This window comes from Bicyclus anynana, chromosome 25 (assembly GCF_947172395.1).
Source record: "Bicyclus anynana chromosome 25, ilBicAnyn1.1, whole genome shotgun sequence".
In the NCBI taxonomy this organism is placed as follows: Eukaryota; Metazoa; Arthropoda; class Insecta; order Lepidoptera; family Nymphalidae; genus Bicyclus; species Bicyclus anynana.
In genome coordinates this window covers 9,662,652-9,686,620 of record NC_069107.1, presented here as the reverse complement: position 1 = coordinate 9,686,620, position 23,969 = coordinate 9,662,652, and the positions used below count along the sequence as shown (strand labels likewise).

Here is a 23,969-nt window from a genome sequence, read left to right as displayed (position 1 = left end):
CAACAAGGGCCCAAAATTAATGATCTCCTTTGTTCTAGAACTAGCACATAGGAATTATGACGTGTCTGACACCAAATTCTAAAAAGACCTGCCAATAACAGAAGTCAGAAGTTCTGCTCTGAAAAATTTAATTTAAAATTGTTAAAAAGACCTTTGAGGACCACCTCTATATTGATTAGTTTATATTGATTGACCCTTGTCACTTACAAATAACTCTGACTCACCTGTGTCGAGTTTCTGATAGGAATAGAATGAAGACACCATGCTGTCAGAAGTTTGCTGGTAGAAAAATATATTATTATAATATGTGGCCGGCTTTAATTTATTTATTTTTCTTTTCTCTTTTGATACTATTTATATACATCCTCTTTCACAGCCATATATAATCTATATATATAAAAATGAATTGCTGTTCGTTAGTCTCGCTAAAACTCGAGAACGGCTGAGCGGATTTATCTCATCTTGGTCTTGAAATGTTTGTGGAGGATATAGAGAAGGTCTAAAAGGTGAGAAAAACTAGAATAATTGCCATGGGAAAACCATAAAAACCGTTTTCTATTTCTCATACAAATGTTTAAGAGTCAAGCAGAAGAAGTAGGGGTAGGGAGGGGTAGGGTAGGGTTAGAGTAGGGATAGGGAAGAAGTGCAAATAAGACAAAGCGAAGCTTGGCCGGGTCCGCTAGTAAGTTAATATTTGTGTAAATAAGGCCTATAAAGAGGTTAGTAGTAGAACTTTTTGTAACACAGGGCGTCCGGGGAAGTAGTACTTATTTTATCTATACTAATATTATAAAGCTGAAGAGTTTGTTTGTTTGTTTGATTGAACGTGCTAATTTCAGGAACTACTGGTACGTTTTGTAAAATCCTTTCAGTGTTAGATAGCCCATTTATCGAGAAAGGCTATAGACTATATATTATCCCCATATTAAATGTGAAATGGGAGCCAAATTCTATATCACAGATGTGTGTTGTTATCGATTAAAAAAATATTTTTTTTTATAGTAATCTTCACAAAAAGTAATGATATCTCATCAAAACATAAATGTGAAAATGGGAGCCAAATTCTATATTACAGATGTACGTAGTTATCGATTATGCCAACAAAAGAAATGATATCTAAGTGGGTGCCAAGCTCTACATACTATAGAACTTAGAATACATTCAGGCTCAATTTTTTAATTGGATTTTAATTGGCTGGTTTTTATCAGAAAATAAAATTCCTAAAATACCTACGTGCATATAACAAAAAGAAGACGATATAAATTTTATCAATAAAGATATTTTTATGCAAAATCTTAAGCTTTAATATATTCTAAGTTCTATAATCTACAGAATCCCAGACTGTATTCGAACCTAAGCCCTCCGGAATCGGAGGCAGAGGTCATATCCACAGGGATATCAAGGCAAGAGTGATGTTACACAAAGCCCAACAACCCATGTAGAGAGAGAGCATACTAATTTCGACTGATAGAAGAAAAACTCAATATCTCAGGATTCGAACCCAGGACTTCATGATCCGAAACCACCCAGACTAACCACTGAACAACGACGTAGTTTTCTTTTACAAGCATTGGTCTCGTACATTATACGCAAATGTGCATCGCACGTAAGCAGACACCATGCAAATGGCGAGCCGAGGGGACTTCATTTAAATTTGTGCAAAAAATAACGCAAACTGTATCGCTTTTATCAATCTCCTGCAACAATGCGTTTTGGTTACAATAAAAGTGGGGTGACCGTCGCCGGTGGGTAACACGGGACAAACTTGAGTTTGTAGGTGTTAATACAATAAAATATTTGCTAGTGCTATCAATTAATTAATTGTATCGTATTACGTCTAAGACAAATAATAATAGGACCTGTTTCGCACCTATAAAATTATGGTAGAAATACCTCCAAATGAAACGTTACTCCATCTTTTACAAGTTTTTGGCAGTTTTTTATGCCATTCAACTACACAAACCGGCATTTTTAGGGAGCTCTTTACACGACGAAAACGATTACAACAATGAAACATCGATTCTATAGCAACAGTTTTTATAAACGCGTTAGATCATTGATTCTTGATCTTTGACAGAGGAGTAACGGTTTACGAGGCAGGTCCTATCTTTTTAATGGTCTAAGGCTACGATAGATACATCCTAATCCTGTCACACTGTAGGTTTTATCAATGAAACAGATGTGTGAAAAGCTTTTTATATTATTCCTAATAAACCTCCCATCACACTAAGCTAATGTTACTTGATTTAATTTGTGTAAATATAACTTTCATTCAAAAAATCATAAATTGTAGACCAATTTAAAATAATATTGAAGACAGCGTAGTCGCGTGGTCACCCTGTCGTCCGCGCACGCGCCGCCCCGCGCGTCCGTTTTATGCAAAAACGCAAATTTTCGACGAAATTTGAAACGCTCCATTGTCATGCAAGTCCGAATGAATAAAAATAATCGTTACTTTTACATTTTTAGGGGGAAAAATGCATTTGCAAAAGATTCGGCCATTATTCTAAGCTGAAGTGTGCCGAATAGAATTAACGATTACGTTTTTGTGCGAGCGACGTTCTGAAATTAACGGGACCTTGGGTACGCATGAATTAATAGCCAATAGCTGATGCTTGGGGTGGAAACTCAAATGCAATATTTTTAATTAATCGACTCCAAAAAAGGAAGTTATTAGTTTCTTCATTAGGTTGCGTGGCAGAAATAGCTTGTTAGCGATAAGCTCGTGTCATGGTTTTCGGAAAGTACTGTAATTATTCTAAACAAAAATTTAAATAGAGAATATCATTCATCTTTTGTTATTAATATTAATCTTGATTAAAAAATCTATAAAAGCCGTGTGTGGTTTGATGGCTTTTTACTATCTCGGACTCCTGATGTGTTCTTGGTGGAAGTTTGGCTGTTGTGTAAATCAAATACATGTTACTTAACGCAGTTTCTGTTACAAACATGGTCAGCACAGAGGTTTGAATTGGTGAGCTATTGTTCAATTTATTATTGTGATTAGGCTCGAATGGTTAAGATTAATGAGTATGCCAATGTTTTTTTTTTTTTATTCTTTACAAGTTAGCCCTTGACTATAATCTCACCTGATGGTAAGTGATGATGTAATCTAAGATGAAAGCAGTTGTTAGGAGGAGAATGAAAATCCACACTCTACGGTTTCTACACGACATCGTACCGGAACGCTAAATCGCTTGGCGGTACATCTTTGTCGGTATGGTGGTAACTAGCCTAAGGTGGTAACGAGACCTGGACCAATTAAGAAAACCTCAATCGGCCCAGCCGGGGATCGAACCCAGGACCTCCGTCATTAAATCCACTGCGCATACCACTGCGCCACGGAGGTCGTCAAAAAATATGATAACATTGTAAGGTAAAATAAGGAAATAAAATATGTAATGTGTCGGTCTTTAGTATTTTCATTTCACTCGCCTATTTTAAATTTTAAATAAATGTTTTGGTACTTTGTAATGTTTACCCTTCTGAACAATAAAGTGTATTTCCTTCATTTATTCGTTATCAATTCGACCTTTATCCGTATATCCGTATGTAGTTAATATTGTCAGAATTGCACAGATTTTGTATAGGTATTGTATTGTAAGTATATAACATTTAACTTCGCGTTAATTTCACAATGAATGTGTGTTTGTCGCCACGCATATGTCAAAGACTATAAATTCACAATAAGTTGGTCTAAAGATACTCCAACTTAAGGAACAGTGAAAGTTTCATCAAAATAGGTTCTGTAGTTTTCTTGACATACAGTTCAAGTATGTTTGAAGGTGGTTCAAGTTTTTTTAATTAGTCTTGTGTAACGTGACTGTTTAACTTCTCTCATTTAGTGGCGCAAATCTTTGAAGATAATTGGGATCACTTCCTCTAATTATGTTCAAAGTCCTAAGTTTAGAGTCTAAACTTAAGACTTTGAACATAATACTTCTTCAGACTTCTAGTTCCGATATTTACGCGTATCTACTTGGATTTACCCTAGCCATTTTGGCGGGTTTTTGAGATGTTTAAAACTAAAAGCATTTGACTTTTTCGTATTTATAGTTAAGAGTATAATGAAAGACTGGTTTTACTCTGGTAAATTTTGTAATTCACTTTTTTGTACTTCAACAATATTTTCACTTTAATCTCATATTATAATATTAAATAACATCCATACATACAAGTCTGTTCGCGCACTTCGTTCGATTCTTTTCTACGTAAACAAAAAAAAGAAATAATTTTTCGAAAACTTGCCTCATCAAATAATATTCACTCTATCATTATCATTACAAAGCAACAAAAATAATACTAAAAATGACGATCATTTAATCAAAAAAACGTTCACCTTAATTTCTAAAATCAAATACATAAAATATTGTTTAACTAAACAGCGAGGTCATGAGATGTGTCGATTTTATATTATTCTATTAAAAATTAACTAGATTTTATATAATTATTATATAAATATTATACAAATATATAATTGTATATAATTATTATATAATAATTCTTAGAATTCGAGCGAAATTCTCCACACCTCACAATCTCGCGACGCAACAAAACCAATAGATTATTACAATTATAACAAAAAACGATTCATTTATTTAAACAATACGATTATTGCAACATGACATCCCACTGTACACAATTCATTTAATATTATAATAATATAATATTATTTTTATTTTATAAAGTTTTGTTCGATATTCTGTTAAATATAAAAAGTGTTTCTTTTTCTTCAAAATCAGATAAAAATATTTTTTTTAATATAACAATTATTTATTATTGCCATACGCGTATATTCAAATGTGTATAAAATTTAATATTAAAAATTAAAGGGTACAAAGGTTTGCGGTAAACTTAAGTACCTGTTCACATAAATTTTGAGCACGATTTTCAACGATATTTTATAAATATTTAACACAATAGCACGTGGAGTTTCAGATTATTATTTTTACTGTACATTTAAGTTTAACTTTGTAACAAACTTAACGATTTTGCAATATAACCAGTGTTTTATCAACAAAATATTTATATGTATTTATGTACACTTACAAAAAGTACAGATTTAATTCCTAAAAAAAAAACAAGGCACATTGGTATATTTAACAATTTATTTACAAAAATATCTGTATATAATTTATATCAATAAATTTCATCTAAAAATATATTTTATCACATTTATTATAACATAATAATAGTTATATATTTCTTTTAAATATCGTGGTCCATTTATTTTCTATTCAATAAAACGTAACAATGTCGGATTAGCTGCTAAAAGTTGCGTCGCCCATCTGGCGTAAATAGCTACAGCATAACCCTGACTGAAGGTGTTCAAAATATAAATATATATTCTTCGAAACATTTAAATTAAGTAAAAAGCAGTTCGTATAAATTAAAAAAACGCCTCAAATAAGAGCACCATGTTTATAAATTTTTAGTGATAATATTTGAATATTATTAAAATTTAAATAAAATATATTTGGACTATATTCATTTAAATGTAAAATATATATAAATATTAAATACTTAATATAATATACATTTAAACTATGTAAACCTTTATCTTTGATTTGAAGATCGTTTTGAAAATATTTTCATGTCAAAATGAAGTTTTGCAATAGATTTGGTAAAAACACAACAACAACACCCATCGCGATCATTCTGTATAAAACTAAATTAGCCGCGCTCTGCGGTTTCACCCGCGCAGTTCCCGTTCCCGTGCCCGTGAGAATACGGGGATAAAATATACCCTGTGACAATCACAAATAAAGTAGCTTTCCAGAGTTATGGGAAAATACTCCCGAGCACCCTGTAGGTATATGTGGGCTGCTATTTGCTGTGTTTCATTTAACAAATTTTAAACAATGTCACATTTGCAATAACTTAACTCACATGAAAGGTTAATGCAGATTTTAATTATAATAACTAATAACATCATGTAAACCTGACTTAATGAATCACTGGATTAGTTGGGTTTTGGCAACAGAAAGGTTAATACGAAAATGAATTGTAATGTAGAAATAAATAAAATTCATTTTCGATTGTTCTCAATTTATACTAAATTGTGATTTTTCTATTTATTTTAACATACGATGGTAACTGGTATATCACTTCATAAAATACATAATTCGAGGCTCCCACTTTAAAGTGTCCAATCAATTGCGTTCACAGTTGCGTTTTGCGTTTTACAGAACGCAAGTTCTAACGCACTTCCTTACAATCTCACGTTGTTGTGACAGCATATATTTATGATTTTTTTATATCCAAATTGGAACCGACCTACACATTATCTATTTATTTTGCATTGCCTAAAAATCCTGATTAATTACTTTTAATAATAATAATTAGGCCAGAAGATATTTACGGACTCAATAAGCAATATATTTTTTACTTATTAAAGATATAAAACATTTTTCATACAGTAAACAGATGGGTGAAGGTCGTTTCTAAGTCGGATCTTTGACTTTATTGCTTTTTAAACATTTTAAAATTCATATAAAATTTTTATTTTGGGTCCATTAGATTATTGTATTATTTTTGACGTGACAACGTCTTATAATTCGATGGAGCCGGCTGTACACAAAAAGATGACGTCATGCGTCGTTCCCTCGCTATAGGGTTGTCAACTTTTTTTACAAGAAATAAAGTATATTCTGGCCTAAGAAGTTTATTAAACAGTATTTAAGAAAGACGAACATTTTCGTTTAAAAAAATACAACCATTCCATCAGTATTTTCTCATGACGTTATCACGTTTAACTATCGTCAGTAAACCGACTTTACAGACAAGCGATTTTTTTCTAAAACTCTGTCTTTGCAACTTTGTGTATATTGTAACAATTTTATTCGGCCCTTTGTGATGTTTATTTACTAGTAAACTACTAAATATTTTACCACGGTTACTTCTGCTGCAAAACAGCATTGCTGGTGTAATTACAACCACATAAGGCTTAACTCCCATGTCTCAGGTTAATGGGATGCAATGCAACTCACTGGGTGCCTCGCTTGGTGGCTCGCTAAGCGCCTAGATCCATGTCGAAGCACGGTCTGGGATGTGCGTGCGGGGAGTGCGGCGCGTGCGTTGCTCCTAGAAGTAGGGGGAGGCTCTCCCCTAATCCCCCTAGGCCGCCTAGACCGCCTAGGCCTAGGGACATGGCACCTTCTGACATTAGCGATGATCCTGGAACAAGTTAGTTCGTTTAAATACAATTGTAATTAGTAGCTACTGGCTGCGTCACGGATTCACCCGCGTATATCTTTAAGCCTCCGACTAATTACATAAGGACCTGCCTCGCTAGATGTTACTTTTCTGTCAAAGTATATGATCCACGATCTAATGCGATTATATAAACTGTTTCTATAGTATCGATGTTTCATAGTTGCAATCGTGTTCGTCGATTAAAGAGCTCCGTAAAAATACCTATTAGTGTAGTTGAGTGGTGTAAAAAAGGCAAAAACTACTAGTTTAGTATAAGATATATACCAAATCTAAGCTCTTTTTCCTCAGAAAATTACAGACAATTTGAGCTTTAAGCTAAGTAATATTATAATGAGGTAAGATTTGTTATATTTTGTTCGCTGCACCTTAGGCGCGACGAGCACAGTATGGGGTCCCTGTACAAGTCAGTCTCAGAAAGTACACAGGCGGCGCAGGACTGGTCCGCCGCCTCCGCCACCGCCGCGCTCAGCCCCAGGTGCGACGTGGGCGACGAGCACAGCATGGGTACCTGTACACCCCAGTGTCAGCAGTCTCACCTGGCGCGTGCGAGGAGAGGTCGATGTGCAGCATGGCGGCGCAGGACTGGTCCGCCGCCTCCGCCACCGCCGCGCTCAGCCCCAGGTGCGACGTGGGCGACGAGCACAGCATGGGTACCTGTACACCCCAGTGTCAGCAGTCTCACCTGGCGCGTGCGAGGAGAGGTCGATGTGCAGCATGGCGGCGCAGGACTGGTCCGCCGCCTCCGCCACCGCCGCGCTCAGCCCCAGGTGCGACGTGGGCGACGAGCACAGCATGGGTACCTGTACACCCCAGTGTCAGCAGTCTCACCAGGCGCGTGCGAGGAGAGGTCGATGTGCAGCATGGCGGCGCAGGACTGGTCCGCCGCCTCCGCCACCGCCGCGCTCAGCCCCAGGTGCGACGTGGGCGACGAGCACAGCATGGGTACCTGTACACCTCAGTGTCAGCAGTCTCACCTGGCGCGTGCGAGGAGAGGTCGATGTGCAGCATGGCGGCGCAGGACTGGTCCGCCGCCTCCGCCACCGCCGCGCTCAGCCCCAGGTGCGACGTGGGCGACGAGCACAGCATGGGTACCTGTACACCCCAGTGTCAGCAGTCTCACCTGGCGCGTGCGAGGAGAGGTCGATGTGCAGCATGGCGGCGCAGGACTGGTCCGCCGCCTCCGCCACCGCCGCGCTCAGCCCCAGGTGCGACGTGGGCGACGAGCACAGCATGGGTACCTGTACACCCCAGTGTCAGCAGTCTCACCTGGCGCGTGCGAGGAGAGGTCGATGTGCAGCATGGCGGCGCAGGACTGGTCCGCCGCCTCCGCCACCGCCGCGCTCAGCCCCAGGTGCGACGTGGGCGACGAGCACAGCATGGGTACCTGTACACCCCAGTGTCAGCAGTCTCACCTGGCGCGTGCGAGGAGAGGTCGATGTGCAGCATGGCGGCGCAGGACTGGTCCGCCGCCTCCGCCACCGCCGCGCTCAGCCCCAGGTGCGACGTGGGCGACGAGCACAGCATGGGTACCTGTACACCCCAGTGTCAGCAGTCTCACCTGGCGCGTGCGAGGAGAGGTCGATGTGCAGCATGGCGGCGCAGGACTGGTCCGCCGCCTCCGCCACCGCCGCGCTCAGCCCCAGGTGCGACGTGGGCGACGAGCACAGCATGGGTACCTGTACACCCCAGTGTCAGCAGTCTCACCTGGCGCGTGCGAGGAGAGGTCGATGTGCAGCATGGCGGCGCAGGACTGGTCCGCCGCCTCCGCCACCGCCGCGCTCAGCCCCAGGTGCGACGTGGGCGACGAGCACAGCATGGGTACCTGTACACCACAGTGTCAGCAGTCTCACCTGGCGCGTGCGAGGAGAGGTCGATGTGCAGCATGGCGGCGCAGGACTGGTCCGCCGCCTCCGCCACCGCCGCGCTCAGCCCCAGGTGCGACGTGGGCGACGAGCACAGCATGGGTACCTGTACACCCCAGTGTCAGCAGTCTCACCTGGCGCGTGCGAGGAGAGGTCGATGTGCAGCATGGCGGCGCAGGACTGGTCCGCCGCCTCCGCCACCGCCGCGCTCAGCCCCAGGTGCGACGTGGGCGACGAGCACAGCATGGGTACCTGTACACCCCAGTGTCAGCAGTCTCACCTGGCGCGTGCGAGGAGAGGTCGATGTGCAGCATGGCGGCGCAGGACTGGTCCGCCGCCTCCGCCACCGCCGCGCTCAGCCCCAGGTGCGACGTGGGCGACGAGCACAGCATGGGTACCTGTACACCCCAGTGTCAGCAGTCTCACCTGGCGCGTGCGAGGAGAGGTCGATGTGCAGTATGGCGGCGCAGGACTGGTCCGCCGCCTCCGCCACCGCCGCGCTCAGCCCCAGGTGCGACGTGGGCGACGAGCACAGCATGGGTACCTGTACACCCCAGTGTCAGCAGTCTCACCTGGCGCGTGCGAGGAGAGGTCGATGTGCAGCATGGCGGCGCAGGACTGGTCCGCCGCCTCCGCCACCGCCGCGCTCAGCCCCAGGTGCGACGTGGGCGACGAGCACAGCATGGGGTCCCCTGAAAATAATCACCACTCTTATTTAAATCTCCTGCAAATATGACTTTGTTGCTATTGCTTTGCCTCACGGAGACTAGATTAGCCAGGGCAACAAAACAAATGCTAAGAGTTCCGATATTATTGATATGCTAGCCACTTGAACGTCAACCATTAAATTGCCTCAGTTCAATTTCCGAATATCTGCTTTACACGCTGACACTCGTAAGAAAGAAAAGCTGTCTGGCTGTATATGTTCGCTGTGGTAAAATGCACCATAATGCGGAAACTCCTCAGTCTAATATATACCTAATCTTTTACATGTTAGAGTCTCATTTTGCAAAATAGCCGCAGAAATTCTATTGGGAACTTTTGGTCCCGCGAACGTTTGACATACGTCATCATCAACCCATATTCGGCTCACTGCTGAGCTCGAGTCTCCTCTCAAGTTTGACATACGGTACATGTAAATTGGTAGATGATTTCTTCCCGCGGACGTTCACGTGGAATCGCGGAGAGATCAATATTAACGAGCGTATAAATGGCATTAAATGGTAATTTATGTGTCACCACATTTAGTGCGATGTTGACACAATAGCACAAGCTATGAATAAGTTGGCTTGGCTTTCGACTCCTGCGCTGGAAATACGTACGGAGTTTGTGGGTAAAGTATCTGTATATGTGCACAAAAGGAATTACACAAATGCCGTACGTAATAAATGATCTATATTACTTCTGCAACTATCGACGAATTAAAAATTTATACTGACTTCCGGCACCACCATTTTAGTACGGCACTAGGTTTTTCAAGATTTATTTTTAATCATCTTTAACATTATAACAAAGCCGTACGTTAATAATAATTGGTCGTAATTCATCATTTATTCCTGAGAAATTCCACTCACTCGCGTACTCACCTGTACCGCTCAGAGTTATTTTCTGATAGAGTAACAGCCTTATAAACATTATTCACGTTGGTTCATTTCACAGGTATTTTTTCAAGGGCTTGTAGTCTAATACTTCGTGATGTGAAAACGATGTGTCAATCGAAGCTGTGGCGATCGTTCTCTCTTTCGTTGCAATGGGACGAGAGATAAAGCGATATTTTCAACTTTGCTGCTTTTGCGCGACAATATTTCTCTTACACGAGATGTCATTGATGTATGAGTTACATGGGATTTTCTCCCATCACATAAAGGAGCCTGAGAGAGACAGATGAGATGTTCCAAGGATGACTCACCTGAGGTGACAGGGTTGTGGGAGTCATCATCCATGAGGTCCTCGATCTGCGCCAGGTTGAGCACAGCATCGCTGTCGTCCAGCAACCCTGGATGATGAGGGGGTGATAACCTCATTTGCTGAAAAAATACATACAAATATTATTAAAGCGACATCTTTTTTTTATCTATCACTAGTAGACGCCTCCGCGGTTTCACCCGCGTGGCTCCCGTTCCCGTAGGAATATGGGGATAAAATAAAGCCTATAGCCTTCCTCGATAAATAGGCTATCTAACACTGAAAGAATTTTTTGAGATTAGCGCGTTAAATCAAACAAACAAACTCTTCAGCTTTATAATATTAAGTATAGATTTATTGATTTGTCCTTTTTTTATTTTATTACAAAACCCTATTAAAAATTTATAACAAAAATCAACCCTCCCGCTGCGGGACATTTGAGTGCCCAAGCAACCGGTGGTCAGGGCTCCAGAGTGAGGAACCTCCTCACAATACGCACCGTCTCAAGAATCACTGCCTTTTGTATCCGACTCTTGATCAAACAGTTAAGTGAAAGCTTCTTAAGACGACATTTTTATTATTATCATATATTTCGGACCCTTATTTACAATTAATTTTACAAAAATTAAAAAGAATAATGAAATGTAAATTTAAATAAATTTAATGATTACTAGCGGACGCCCGCGACTTCGTCCGCGTGAAAGTAGATGTAAACTTTTATCTACATACAAATACACACCATCTAATTGTTCAAAAGTCAATTTTACGGCAATGTATTTACATTCCTACAATCGTATGGTTTGCAATGACAATCGAAGTCGTGCTACCATTAGTGTAAAAATGTGTACCTTCATGTCTTTGTGGTTAAAAAGATGGTCGGTCACAGGTTCGAGGCAGAGGTCTGGCTCCAGACAGCCGAGGGAGAGACCTTCTTCGCGACTCAGCGGCGAACAGGAGCCTAGTTTGAGACCGTCTGAAATTAATAAAAACAATAAATAACAAGAAACTAAATACAAAATGTTATTGAATCTCTTAATATCCCTACGTCTTTACTTCTTGTTTGTCTTACGGAAAACAACCTTTTTTATATATTTTTAATTTTATTTATTATGCGCGCGCTGTGGCTTGGTGCAGGTGATACACAAAGTGGTAGAATCTTTACAAATAGTCAACTGACGTATCAAAAGTGCTTGTAAACTGAGCCTATTTGAAATAAATGAATTTTGAATTTTGATAGTTGCCGTATGACGTTCATAATACGTACTATTATCGTGGATCGCAGCAAACATTCAAGACTAAAATGTACTGTCACCCGCACCTCGCTACAGCGTACGAGCAATACGAGACAGTTAGGTATATTCATTTGCGTGATTTTTCTGTGAGCTGTGATCAAATACATCACTACGACCCGAGACAAAATATTCAATTACTTGAACAATGTATTACTGTTTCGGCTGAAGAATCGATTCTTTTTAAGACACAGTTTTTATAAACGCGTTAGATCGCTGATTTTTACATCTATAAGATATTTTGACAGACGGGGAAAGGTCTATAGATTACAAGCCCTTGAACAAAAATTACATGTGAACTGAACCAACATGAATAACGCTTAGAAGGCTGTTACTGTATCAGAAAATAACTCTGAGCACTATGCCGTCATTTCTGAGCGGTACAGATGAGTAAAGGAGTGAAGAGTAAGGCTTGCGACCCTTATCTTTCGACTCCTGCGCTGAAAATATGTACGGCATTTACGGGTAATGTATCTGTATATGTATACAAAATGAATTGCACAAATGCCGTACAGTAATAAATGACCTATTTTGCTTCTGCAGTTGTCGACAAATAAAATTTGTTCTGACTTCCGGCACCACCATTTTAGTACGGCACTAGAATTTGCGACATTTATTTTTAATCATCTTTAATACTATGACGAAGCCGTACAATTCATAATTAGTCGTAATATTCATCATTTGTACCTGAGAAATTCCATTCACTCGCGTACTCACCACGACCAGAAATGACGACTTAGTGCTCAGAGTTATTTTCTGATACAGTAACAGCCTTCTAAGCGTTATTCACGTTGGTTCATTTCACAGGTAATTTTTGTTCAAGGGCTTGTAGTCTAGTAGTCAGGCAGGATGTTCAGACAAGCGGTTGGCAGTAGACAGCTGAGGCCCCTCTAGAATACTGACCGAGCGCGTCCAGCGCCGACAGCGCCTCGCCCGACGGCGTGTCGCGCAGCAGGTCCGGCGGCGGCTCGCCCAGCTCCATCAGCGCGGGCTCCGACTTCGGCAGCACCACCTCCTGGAACGACGGCCGGTCACAGTATATCAGGATATAATACCTACAAGACGGAGGTCTTGGGTTCGATCGCCGGTTGGGACGATTGAGGTTTTCTTAATTGGCCCAGGTCTGGCTGGTGGGAGGCTTCGGCCGAGGCTAGTTACCCTACCGACAAACACGTACCGCCAAGCGATTTAGCGGTCCGGCACGATGCCGTGTAGAAACCGAAAGGGGTGTGGATTTTCATCCTCCTCCTAACAAATTAGCCCGCTTTAATCTTAGATTGCATCATCACTTACGATCAGGTGAGATTCTAGTCAAGGGCTAATTTGTAAAGAATAAAAACAAAAAGATGTTATGTTATGAAATTACATGATGTTGAGAAATGTTAGATCAAAGTGTCATCTGGGAAAGTGTGAAAATGCCAGTTACGGAAAAGTTAAGGAGTAAATGTTAGCATGGTATGGACATGTGATGTGGAGGGTTGAAAGACAGATTACCATAAACGCTGAAATTGCAAGTGACCGGAGTAAAGACACAAGAGGAGAGAAAGGCCAAAAAAGAAATAGTGGGAATATGTGGGAGAGGATATGTTTGTAAAAGTAGATGATGAGGTTATGAATGATAGAATAGAAGAAATTGTCATATAATGCTGACTCCACTGTGATAAGGAAAAGGAAGTGATGACGATGATCAGTCTCACAAAACAGTAGGATAATTACCGGCAGAGATTTGGGGGGTTCTGAGAAGGTTTCTGAAGGGGCGGTGTCCACCCCCGAATCAGAATGGTGTGGAGACGACCAACCGTCTGCGCCAGACACCGGCAGACCGTGCAGTCTTGCAAGCCTCTCCAATTCCTGGAAACCATGAGCATAAATATAGTTTCTGAACATTTTTCCATAACTTAAGAACCTACGAGTATTATCGGTGCACCAGGGCTTGATTATCAGAAGTCAAACAAGTTTTTCTTCCCCCAACGAGTTGCTAACTTAGTTAAGGCCATCAGGCCTCCGCTCTTCTATAAGAGAGGAGGGTTAAAAGCTTCTACTCAGGCTGCTCAGATGTCATAATTTGGCCTAGAACAATCTACTTCCAACTTCCGGACTGATTTAGTATCTGTCCGGAGTTCTTGAACGAAATACATATATTCATATACCGATCTGGATCTAGATCCCGATTTGCTGGACAACTTTTTCGAACCGATGACAGTTACATTTTCAGTTCATATTACGCCCTTATTTTTTGTCGAACTCACGGAGTCGCTGGATGCTGACTTCTCAAGACCGTTGTTTGTAAGTCCCTACAAAATGCTCTTATAGCAACGCAAAGGCGAAGATTGTCAAAAGCTCGTAAAACCCACACCGAAAATTCTAGTAATAATCAACTCTCCCACTAGATGGATCGATCACATCAGGTGGCTCGAGACTGTGTGTTTGGAAGTTTATTTCCCGCAGTGGATGCCTATCAGTCGATTATGATGATGATGATTATCGCTTTTGTGCTTGTAAAGGTACACACCTGTATCCTCAAGGTAAGCTTTCTGTTGTGCAACTCGATCTGCTTGCGCCGCTGCTCGGAGTGCTTGAGCCGGTTGACTTCGTCGCGCAGACACTTGATGTAATCAACACTGCTCTTGAGAATGGTGCCCTTGTTGGGGCGCACGTCGCGGATGACCTCGTAGAAGGGGTCGTTGGTTTTGGGCAGGAGGGTGCCGAGCTCCTTTATCCGGTCGTTTATGTTGAAACGGCGTCGGCGCTCGACTGGAATTGAAAACGTTTTAATTGTAATACATATCCGAATCCCGTTTTTGGAGCGACCACATTTTAAGGCTTGCATAGTCAAGTTCCTAGAGGAATAGGTAGTGAAACGAAACGTAGAAAATGAGTGCGTACCAAACTTATTATTATCTCGTCCCATCGCAACTAAATATAGAGATTTCGATTCAGCCGCTATAAAAAACTTTCAAGAGTCAACAATAAGTTTGTTAAAGCATACACTGGAGCAAATAAAACCTTCAATTTAAGCTGTTAGAAAGTTTATTGTTGCAAGTCTGATACACTCGAAACATGGAAATAATTATCACTAAAGAAAAAAACTTTTTTGAGCAATACATATGATCGACAATTTTGGGGTAATTCATTTAGTATAGGAACCGAAGCAAAAGTAGTATTTTAGACAAATGTAGATGAGGAAAGTTAGCCAACTGAACACCCAACAATAGAAGACCACTCACTCATATTGTGATTATCTTTCTTCTGTCGATCTTTGGCCAGAGCGTGCATGTCGGCATCAGTCAGCAGCCCGCAGTCCCCAGCCACCGAGCTGGCAGCTGACGCAGGCTCGGATGAAGACAGGGGACCAGCCCCGCTGTCCAGGGACAGGATGTCTTCGAGGAACTCATCTGCCTGGAAAAGGAATATTAGAAATATACCAATCTATTTCGGGATGGCTTTAGATGTGGTAAGATGACAGACAAAGCGCATTTGTTGGCATAAGCTGAAGGTACGTTTCGTTAAAAAACATTCTTTCAGTTTTACATACCAAAGAGCTGTCTGTATTGTTTAAAGCTTGTAACTTTTTCATCCAAAGCCAAAAATGTATGTATCAATAGAAGACAAACTATAACATATAATCCTGGATTTGATGCCATAATATGTAGATTTTTTACAATATTTTCTTTAACTTGCCCTGATGGTATTTTTGCGGGTCCCGAAAGCTTTTGAACTTACTATTTTTTCTAAGCATAAGACTGTAAAATTCTGCAACATTGCTGCCAAGATTACATCAGATGTAAGACTGATCCTTTGCATACATATGATATATCCCTAAACCTGCAATATTGGCAAGATAATGCCCTGATAAGCTATTTGAACAAGAACTATTCCGTAGGCTCATAAGGACTACAACTCTAGAGCCGTAAAGTCACTTTAACAAAAACAAGAGCTATTCCTTAACTCACTTCTGAATTGGCTCCCGCGGAACAGAGTCCCGGGCTGAGGAGGCTGGAGGAGGAGCCTCGGTCAGGGGAGGGCGCTCGGTTGCCGAGCTCTGGCGCGCTTTGTACGGGCGCGCCTCGCACTGAACCGCCCACCTGGAAATTAGGAGTTTCATCATGATTATTATAATCATTAACATCATTATTATCATCATAATCGTCATCTGGATTACATTCGTCATCGTTATCTTGATTATTATTTATTTATTTCATTAATATCGTCATCGTAATTATGTTTTTTGTCATCGCCGTCATCAGTATTATCATTATTATCGTCGTTATAATTATTACTATCTTCATCGTCATGATGATTATATTCAAATTGTCTGTGGTTCTTTCAGAAATGGTATAAATTAACCAACCACTGGCTTGGCACCAGCTTTAAATTAATCGTTAGGCAACACATACATTGTTATTTTTTTGCTTTTTAGTTTACTCGGTTTTTGTGATTTTGAAGTCAGCTGTATTATTTTTCATTTTATACTATGTCAAGAAGTTTTGTTGTGAATGGTAAACACTAGTGCACTCACCGGCGGCTGCGGCGTGAATGACTCGCTAAGGTACTGGCGCACCTGGCTCTTTTGTTTCTGGATCACGTGATACCGGGTGGGATTCTCCAGAACTGTTCGCACCTGGGAACATGTACAAAAATCCTTTTAGAATCTGAAATATCTCATAAAATATTTCCTCAGTATAATTAATATTGAAGAGCAACGGTAAAAGCATACACCCTTGACGTACGCCACGTAGAATTTCTACCTAATTGGTAAAATGGTTTTATAATATAAACATTTTCAGTTTGTCGCCAGTATAAGTTATGAATCATTCAAAAATCTTGTCAAGACCAAGATTCTGTTTGATTGTAAGCATTTTACCGTGCCTGACTCGGTCAAAAGCTTTCTCGTAGTCAATAATTTCTTTTAGTTATTTGTTTATACACGTAACTTGTGCAATTTTTGTGAGCGTTGTGAGATAAGTTGCGGGACATCAATCACTACAAATTCTCCCTGTAGGTCTAACATGCGCGATATTATCGACTAATAGAGCTGAACTGGAAATATCGCTCCTTTTAATTGTATAGGGATGAAAGGGAGAGCGATATTTCCGTTTCAGCCGCTATTGGTCGATTCTATCTTTTTCTCTTCACGGGATATGTCGTGGTTTGTATCTTAAGGATACTCATTTGAGAACATATACAGTTTAAGTGGGAGTCCGTACCTGTAGCACTTGCGGCGGTAGGTCGACGTGCGGCGTGATCCGCGGCACGTCCGTGGGGCTCGACTTGCTCTTGTCTTCATTGTCTTTGGACTGACCTACTTGCTGGGCCTGGAACCAGGAGTTATGAGTCATCTTTAGTTAACCGCCTTCCAAAAATGATGATCTGTTGGGCTGTACGTATGTTTATTTAGAGTTCCGAACGTCCGACTACAATATGGAATTATAGGATTATTCGTGATTTCGGTTTGTCCGTCTGTTGCAGTCTATTTTCTCCGCATTTACTACACTGATTCAGTTAAAATTCGGTGCACATGATTCTTTTGATGATGACGCACACTTTTGAGGGCAAGAAAACAACTATTTTATAATTATATTTTCTTTCCTTTGGTCATGCATAGCCCAGGATCCGTGGAACATTTTTACAACTGATTACTATCAAGTCGTGATAGCCCAGTGGATATGACCTCTGCCTCCGATTCCGGAGGATGTGTTCGACTCTGTTCTGGGGAATGCAGCTCCAACTTTTCAGTTGTGCGCATTTTAAGTCATTAAATATCACGTGCCTCAAACGGTGAAGGAAAAACATCGTGAGGAAACCTGCACACTTAAAAAAAATTCTTAATACTCTGTGTGTGAGAAGTCTGCCAATTTGGCCAGTGTGGTGGACTAAGGCCTAACCCCTCTCATTCTGAGAGGAGACTTGTGCTCAACAGTGAGCTGAATATGGGTGTTGATTATGTAGTTAAGCCTGCGTCAAACACCCAAAAACATTGATCAGCTCGAATAAGTCGTGAACCCAAGTCAAGATTGTGGGTCCAATTCACAAGACATGAATGCGACACGACTGCGACACGACCAAGACACGATTACGACACGACTGCGATACGACTGCGACACGATTGCGATTAATCCTCACCTGTAAGGATTCCCTGCGCAGTTGCTCCTGCGCATGCTCTCTCATCAGCTGCTGTTTGAGCTGCGTGCGCGACGTGGGCGTCAGCGTCTTGAACGTGGGCGGGCTAGAACAAACAGAACACGACTGTTAGACTGTTTTACTTGTTAGGCTGGGTGGAGGCTTCGGCCGTGGCTAGTTACCACCCTACCGATAAAGACGTACCGCCAAACGATTTAACGTTCCGGCACAGAAAACATATGTACAAGTATTCCGGTATGATGTCGTGTAGAAACCGAAAGGAGTGTGGATTTTTATCCTCCTCCTAACAAGTTAGCCCGCTTCCATCTTAGATTGCATCATCACTTACCATCAGGTGAGATTGTAGTCAAGGGCTAACTTGTAGAGAATAAAAAAAACAGCTTCTACTTATCTTATCATCATCATCACCATCATAATCTTAATAGAGTAGTTGACTCATATCAAAAATAATATAAACAATATTAATTTTGTATAGTACTCGGTACATGAAATAAGGGTCCGAAATATATCGATAATAGTTAATAAAAGATAATGATTTGTTATAAAACTTAATTCATTTATTTTTCAATCTCTGAAACGCGCGGAAAGAATTAAGAAAATTCTCTGATATGCAAGTTTCCTCACGATGTTTTTCCTTCACCGTTTGAGACACGTGATATTTAATTTCATAAAATGCGCATATCTAAAAAGTTGGAGGTGCATGCCCCGGACCGGATTCGAACCTACACCCTCCGAATCGAAGGGAGAGGTCATATCCACTGGGCTCTCACGGCTCATCAAAAGAGAGTAAAGTAGGTTAACTTCACATGCTATTTTGGCATTATTTCTGAAAAAGAAATCAATGTAATGAATCCATTGGGCAAGAATACATCGCCATTCAGTTGGCATGCTGTAAACAATGTACATATTGTTCGAGTCAATTGGCATGCGGATCACGCTTGACCTGGAGTGCGAAAACATGTCGAATGGTTGTTTATTGACCATTGATGTACGGAGAAAGAGAGCTTTTACAGAGTTTTATAAATAGATGAAGGAATGAATTAAATATACTTTATTGTACACCAAAAAAAAAAAAAAAAGAAATAACAGGCAAGAAATTAACTTAAACTAATGTATAATTGGCAACTTTATCGCTAATGAGTAATCTCTTCTAGACAACCAATCAAAAAGAGAAAATAAATACAAGGAATAAAGACGAATGTACACTGTACACATATTATAAAGTGAATGATACATTAAACTTAAAACATATTATAGAGAGACACATACTTACAAATATACATACATACTTACCTAAAAATACATAAATACTACATAGATAAAAATACATATAAATATACAGGGTGCTCGGGAGTATACAAGTCCACTTATAGGAGCGGAACTGCATAACTATTTATTTTTGAACTAAAAAATAATTTTTGATGTTTTCATACAAAGTAACATTTTAAAATACGTAATCGTAGTGGTAAGACCGTCGATATCGACGAGATATTGCAACTGGCACTCCGTACTTCACTAGTAAGCTACTTCATGATATTTATCAATGAATAAGTTTGGCTAGGTCTTAAGGTGGCGATATAAGGGACACAATTTAAGGTATATTATTACAAAAGAAATATTCTTTACTCTGAAAATATTCAGTTTAGAACACATGTTCCTTATACATTTTTAATTAATTTTGCATAAAAAATTGAGTTATGGGAAATACTCCCGAGCACCCTGTATAACTAAATGCAGCTTTAACTTAAAGTTGAATAGGTAAAGAGGTCCAGACGCGAGTGATGTTATAAGCGTCCGTTTTTATAGGTATGGAACCTTATAAACGGATGCGATTCGCACGGACGCAATGGACGCGTTTTATTTGCATGTTCGTGTTAACTGGCTAGTTGCTACCAACGCAAATGATACGTGCGTCACTGGACCTTGACCGCCAATCAGACTGATAGCTACTGCGTGCACCGGACGCTGAGTGGACGTAGACGACGCATATTACACACCTATCATAATCATTTGTTTCTTATACCAATAATGGTTTATCTTCTTAAAAAAATCTTTTGCACCAGGTATAAAATATATCCAATGTCATGCCAATTAATCATAAAGATGCTTGGAGGCCATTGGATCAGCTTCCACCTTCACACAGGAAGTAAAACTATAAGAAATTGTAATGTTGTCATCAATTGTAAATTATAATATTGTATGATTTTTTTTTAAAGAGCAACTGTTGAGTTTCTTGCCGATTTCTTCTCAGCAGAACCTGCCTTCCAAACCGGTGGTAGAATCTTTACAAATAGTCAAGTGACGTATCAAAAGTGCTTGTAAACTGAGCCTACTTGAAATAAATGAATTTTGAATTTTGAGCGTCACAATTAACGTGACTTTCTAGTGGTAAAAGAATGTTTTAAAGTCGGTTCAGTAGATCCAGAGATTACCCCATACAACACCATAAACTCTTTATAATATTAGGATACACAAGCGTACAGATCCGTTGCCACGTGCCAGAAACCTGTCGTATGGATCCGTTGAGCAATGAAGACGGCATGCGAAAAGTTGAGAAATACAAGTTTAACTTTGGTGGAAAGTTATAAGTGAAAGGGAAAGTGTAAAGATATGTTTGAAGTTATAAGTGGAAGGGAAGAAGAGGAACGGAAGGCCATAGAAGAGATGATTGAAGAGTGTAAAAGAGAACCTGTGTATAAAAGGAGTAGATGATAAGCTGACCGATGATTGAAGCGAATGGCATATACGGTTATCAACCAATACTGAGCTCGAGTCTCCTCTCAGAATGAGAGGGGCCAGGCCTTAGTCCACCACGCTGGCCCAATGCGGATTGGCAGGCTTCACGCACGCAGAGAATTAAGAAAAATCTCTGGTATGCAGGTTTCCTCACGATGATTTCCTTCACCCTTTGAGACAGGTGAAATTTAAATTCCTAAAATGCACTCAACTGAAAAGTTGGAGGCGCATGCCCTGGACCGGATTCGAACCCACACCTTCCGGAGTGGAGGAATCGGAGGCAGAGGTCATAGGGCTATCACGGCTATCGCGGTATGGCATATTTGACATATATTACCAACCCATCACTACCCACTCGGCCGTCGAAATTTAATCTATACTTATAATAAATCAGGGGGTGATTAGTTATCGATACTGATGCCAAAAATGCAATCAGTAAAATTTTCGTCTGTCTGTCTGTATGTTCGTTATGGGAACAAAAACTACTCGACGGATTTTAACAAAACTTGGTACAATTATTCTTCATACTCCTGGGCAGGTTATGGTATACTTTTCATCACGCTACGATCAATAGGAGCAGAGCAGTGAAGGGAAATGTTGGGAAAACGGGAGAAGTTACTCCATATTTACAGCGATACTACTGTAAGGGCTGGATTAAAGAGGTCTAAGGGCGGACGTCCGCTAGTCTATACTAATATTTTAAAGAGATTAATTTTGTAGTATTGTAGGGGTAACCGATAAACTCTCGATCTACTGAACCAATTTTAAAAATTTCTTTACCAATAGAAAGGCACGTAATTTGTGAGTGTCGTAGGCTATATTTTATCCCCGTATTCTCACGGGAACGAGAACTACGCGGATGCAACCGCAGGCATCGGCTAGTGATCTAAAAAACGATCAATATTTATAGATGCACTTTTTTGTTAGTCCTAAAACGTATTTTTTTGGCTAAAAGCCATCAACACCGTAATCCTCGAGGGTCAAAGAGTTACATTAATTTTGGCAATGATTAAAATTCAACACACTACCTCCCTTTCGCGATTTCGGTACTTACACTACGCGACCGAAATATCGCATGCGATATATTTCAACATTATTTATCTTAGACTATTTTAAGAATAATAGAAAGAAGCAAAATCATGTGAATAAAAATGTATACATGTCAGTAAAATAAGCCACAGTTTTTTATTTTTTTATTCTTTACAAGTTAGCCCTTGACTACAATCTCACCTGACGGTAAGTGATGATGCAGTCTAAGATAGAAGCGGGCTAAATTGTTAGGAGGAGGATGAAAATCCACACCCCTTTCGGTTCCTACACGGCATCGTACCGGAACGCTAAAATAAGTTAATAATAAGTAGTCTTTTATCATTTAAATTTACCTTAAAGATAAAAATTGAATTATTCTATTGCATATAGCAGCTTAAAGCTTTATATTATAAGCATAATTTTTGGTTATCGTCTAAACTGATACAAATGTTTGCAAACAGCCATATTGTTTCTCGTACAAATATGGATGCTCCTTCTATATTAGTCTACACTCTGTGGTATCACTGCGAAAAGTGTCTTAAGGGTAATTTGAATTTTGAACCACGTGTCTATTAAATGATTTTAGAGGTCGTTATACGTGATAAGTTCTATTAATCTTTACTAATTATAAAGAGGTAAAATTTGTGATATTGTAGAGGGTATTCTCTGGATCTACTGAACCGATTTTGAAAATTCTTTTACCACTAGAATGCCACGTTATTTGTGAGTGTCATAGGCTATATTTCATTCACACATACTCATGGAAATGGAAACTACGCGGGTGAAGCCGTGAGGCGTCATGTGCTATAAGTTTCTAGATTTAAGCTTTTATAGCTCCACGGTTATAGGGCTAAACTCAGGAAGTTTTGGGTTCGATCCCCGCCCGACTATCCATCGTTCATTTAATTATTGATAAAGAAAAAGGTATCATGATCATCACTACAAAATATTCGTCCTGTCTAGGAGCCCGGTCCTGTAGACTGATAACAATGATTTTATCAAGTCTATGGTATGGTGAGGCGGCTTCGGCAATGGCTAGTTACCATCCATTGGCTGTGCTACCCATTCCCTGATAACTACAAAAGTAATAATTCATTATATTTAAATTCCTGGCAGACGCGCCGGAGTATCACGGGCGTAGTTTCCGTTTCCGTTGGATTACGTGGATAAAACATACCCTGTGTTACTCACTGATAATGTAGCTTTCCATTGGTGAAAGAATTTTAAAAATCGTTTGAATTAAATCGTAATAAACAAACAAAATATAAAATTGTTTCTTTATACTACTTCATATAGATTTAGATTTGGTCTAGTTCGTAGTAGTCCTCAGTCGAGGTAATGCATTTTTGCATATATGAAGTGCACGCCATTGTTTATGATATATATGCTACTATAGGTGGAGAGCTAGTGAACCATGCGAGTAACGGTCTTCCTGTAAGCTTTGAAATTTGTACACTTATGATTTATAGCACGCTAAGGACAATTAGCCATGACCTGGCAGGCGACAGCCTTGCACTTCATCGGTCCCTTAATTTTTTGAATTGTAAAATAAATTGGATTTACAATAAATTTTTAAGCTCACAGAAACAAGTTTTTAAAACCCGACGCTTTTTTCGAGCAGTCTCGCATTTGCAATTTTAGGGTAGGAAATAGACCTTCATTTAACTTCATGTATCTATATTTTTTATGTCCGTTAAAAATACTCTCGTGCGAATGGGGACTAAGTGATAAATTAGTGTTCTCCATCCTAACATATTTATTGTGGCATTAAAAATTGTATGTATGTATTTTT

The 23,969-nt window shown here is 40.1% G+C and overlaps 1 protein-coding gene across 1 annotated transcript in view; it reads right to left on the bottom strand.

The window, feature by feature from the left end:
• Positions 1-4,079: 4,079 nt before the first annotated feature.
• LOC112053999 (uncharacterized) overlaps positions 4,080-23,969 on the bottom strand; it is a 140,831-nt gene continuing 120,941 nt past the window's right edge. The window contains exons 2-20 of the mRNA XM_052889435.1: positions 18,395-18,497; positions 17,479-17,586; positions 16,791-16,892; positions 16,225-16,356; positions 15,499-15,670; positions 14,784-15,025; positions 13,988-14,122; positions 13,175-13,286; positions 11,831-11,955; positions 10,987-11,104; positions 9,584-9,769; positions 9,405-9,475; positions 9,192-9,329; positions 8,900-9,037; positions 8,608-8,745; positions 8,336-8,453; positions 8,044-8,169; positions 7,752-7,883; positions 4,080-7,176 (exon numbers count right to left, since the gene is read on the bottom strand). Coding sequence (XP_052745395.1) covers positions 7,013-7,176; positions 7,752-7,883; positions 8,044-8,169; positions 8,336-8,453; positions 8,608-8,745; positions 8,900-9,037; positions 9,192-9,329; positions 9,405-9,475; positions 9,584-9,769; positions 10,987-11,104; positions 11,831-11,955; positions 13,175-13,286; positions 13,988-14,122; positions 14,784-15,025; positions 15,499-15,670; positions 16,225-16,356; positions 16,791-16,892; positions 17,479-17,586; positions 18,395-18,497 — 2,560 coding nt within the window. The 3' untranslated portion in view covers positions 4,080-7,012. The remainder of the gene's footprint in view (positions 7,177-7,751; positions 7,884-8,043; positions 8,170-8,335; positions 8,454-8,607; positions 8,746-8,899; positions 9,038-9,191; positions 9,330-9,404; positions 9,476-9,583; positions 9,770-10,986; positions 11,105-11,830; positions 11,956-13,174; positions 13,287-13,987; positions 14,123-14,783; positions 15,026-15,498; positions 15,671-16,224; positions 16,357-16,790; positions 16,893-17,478; positions 17,587-18,394; positions 18,498-23,969) is intronic.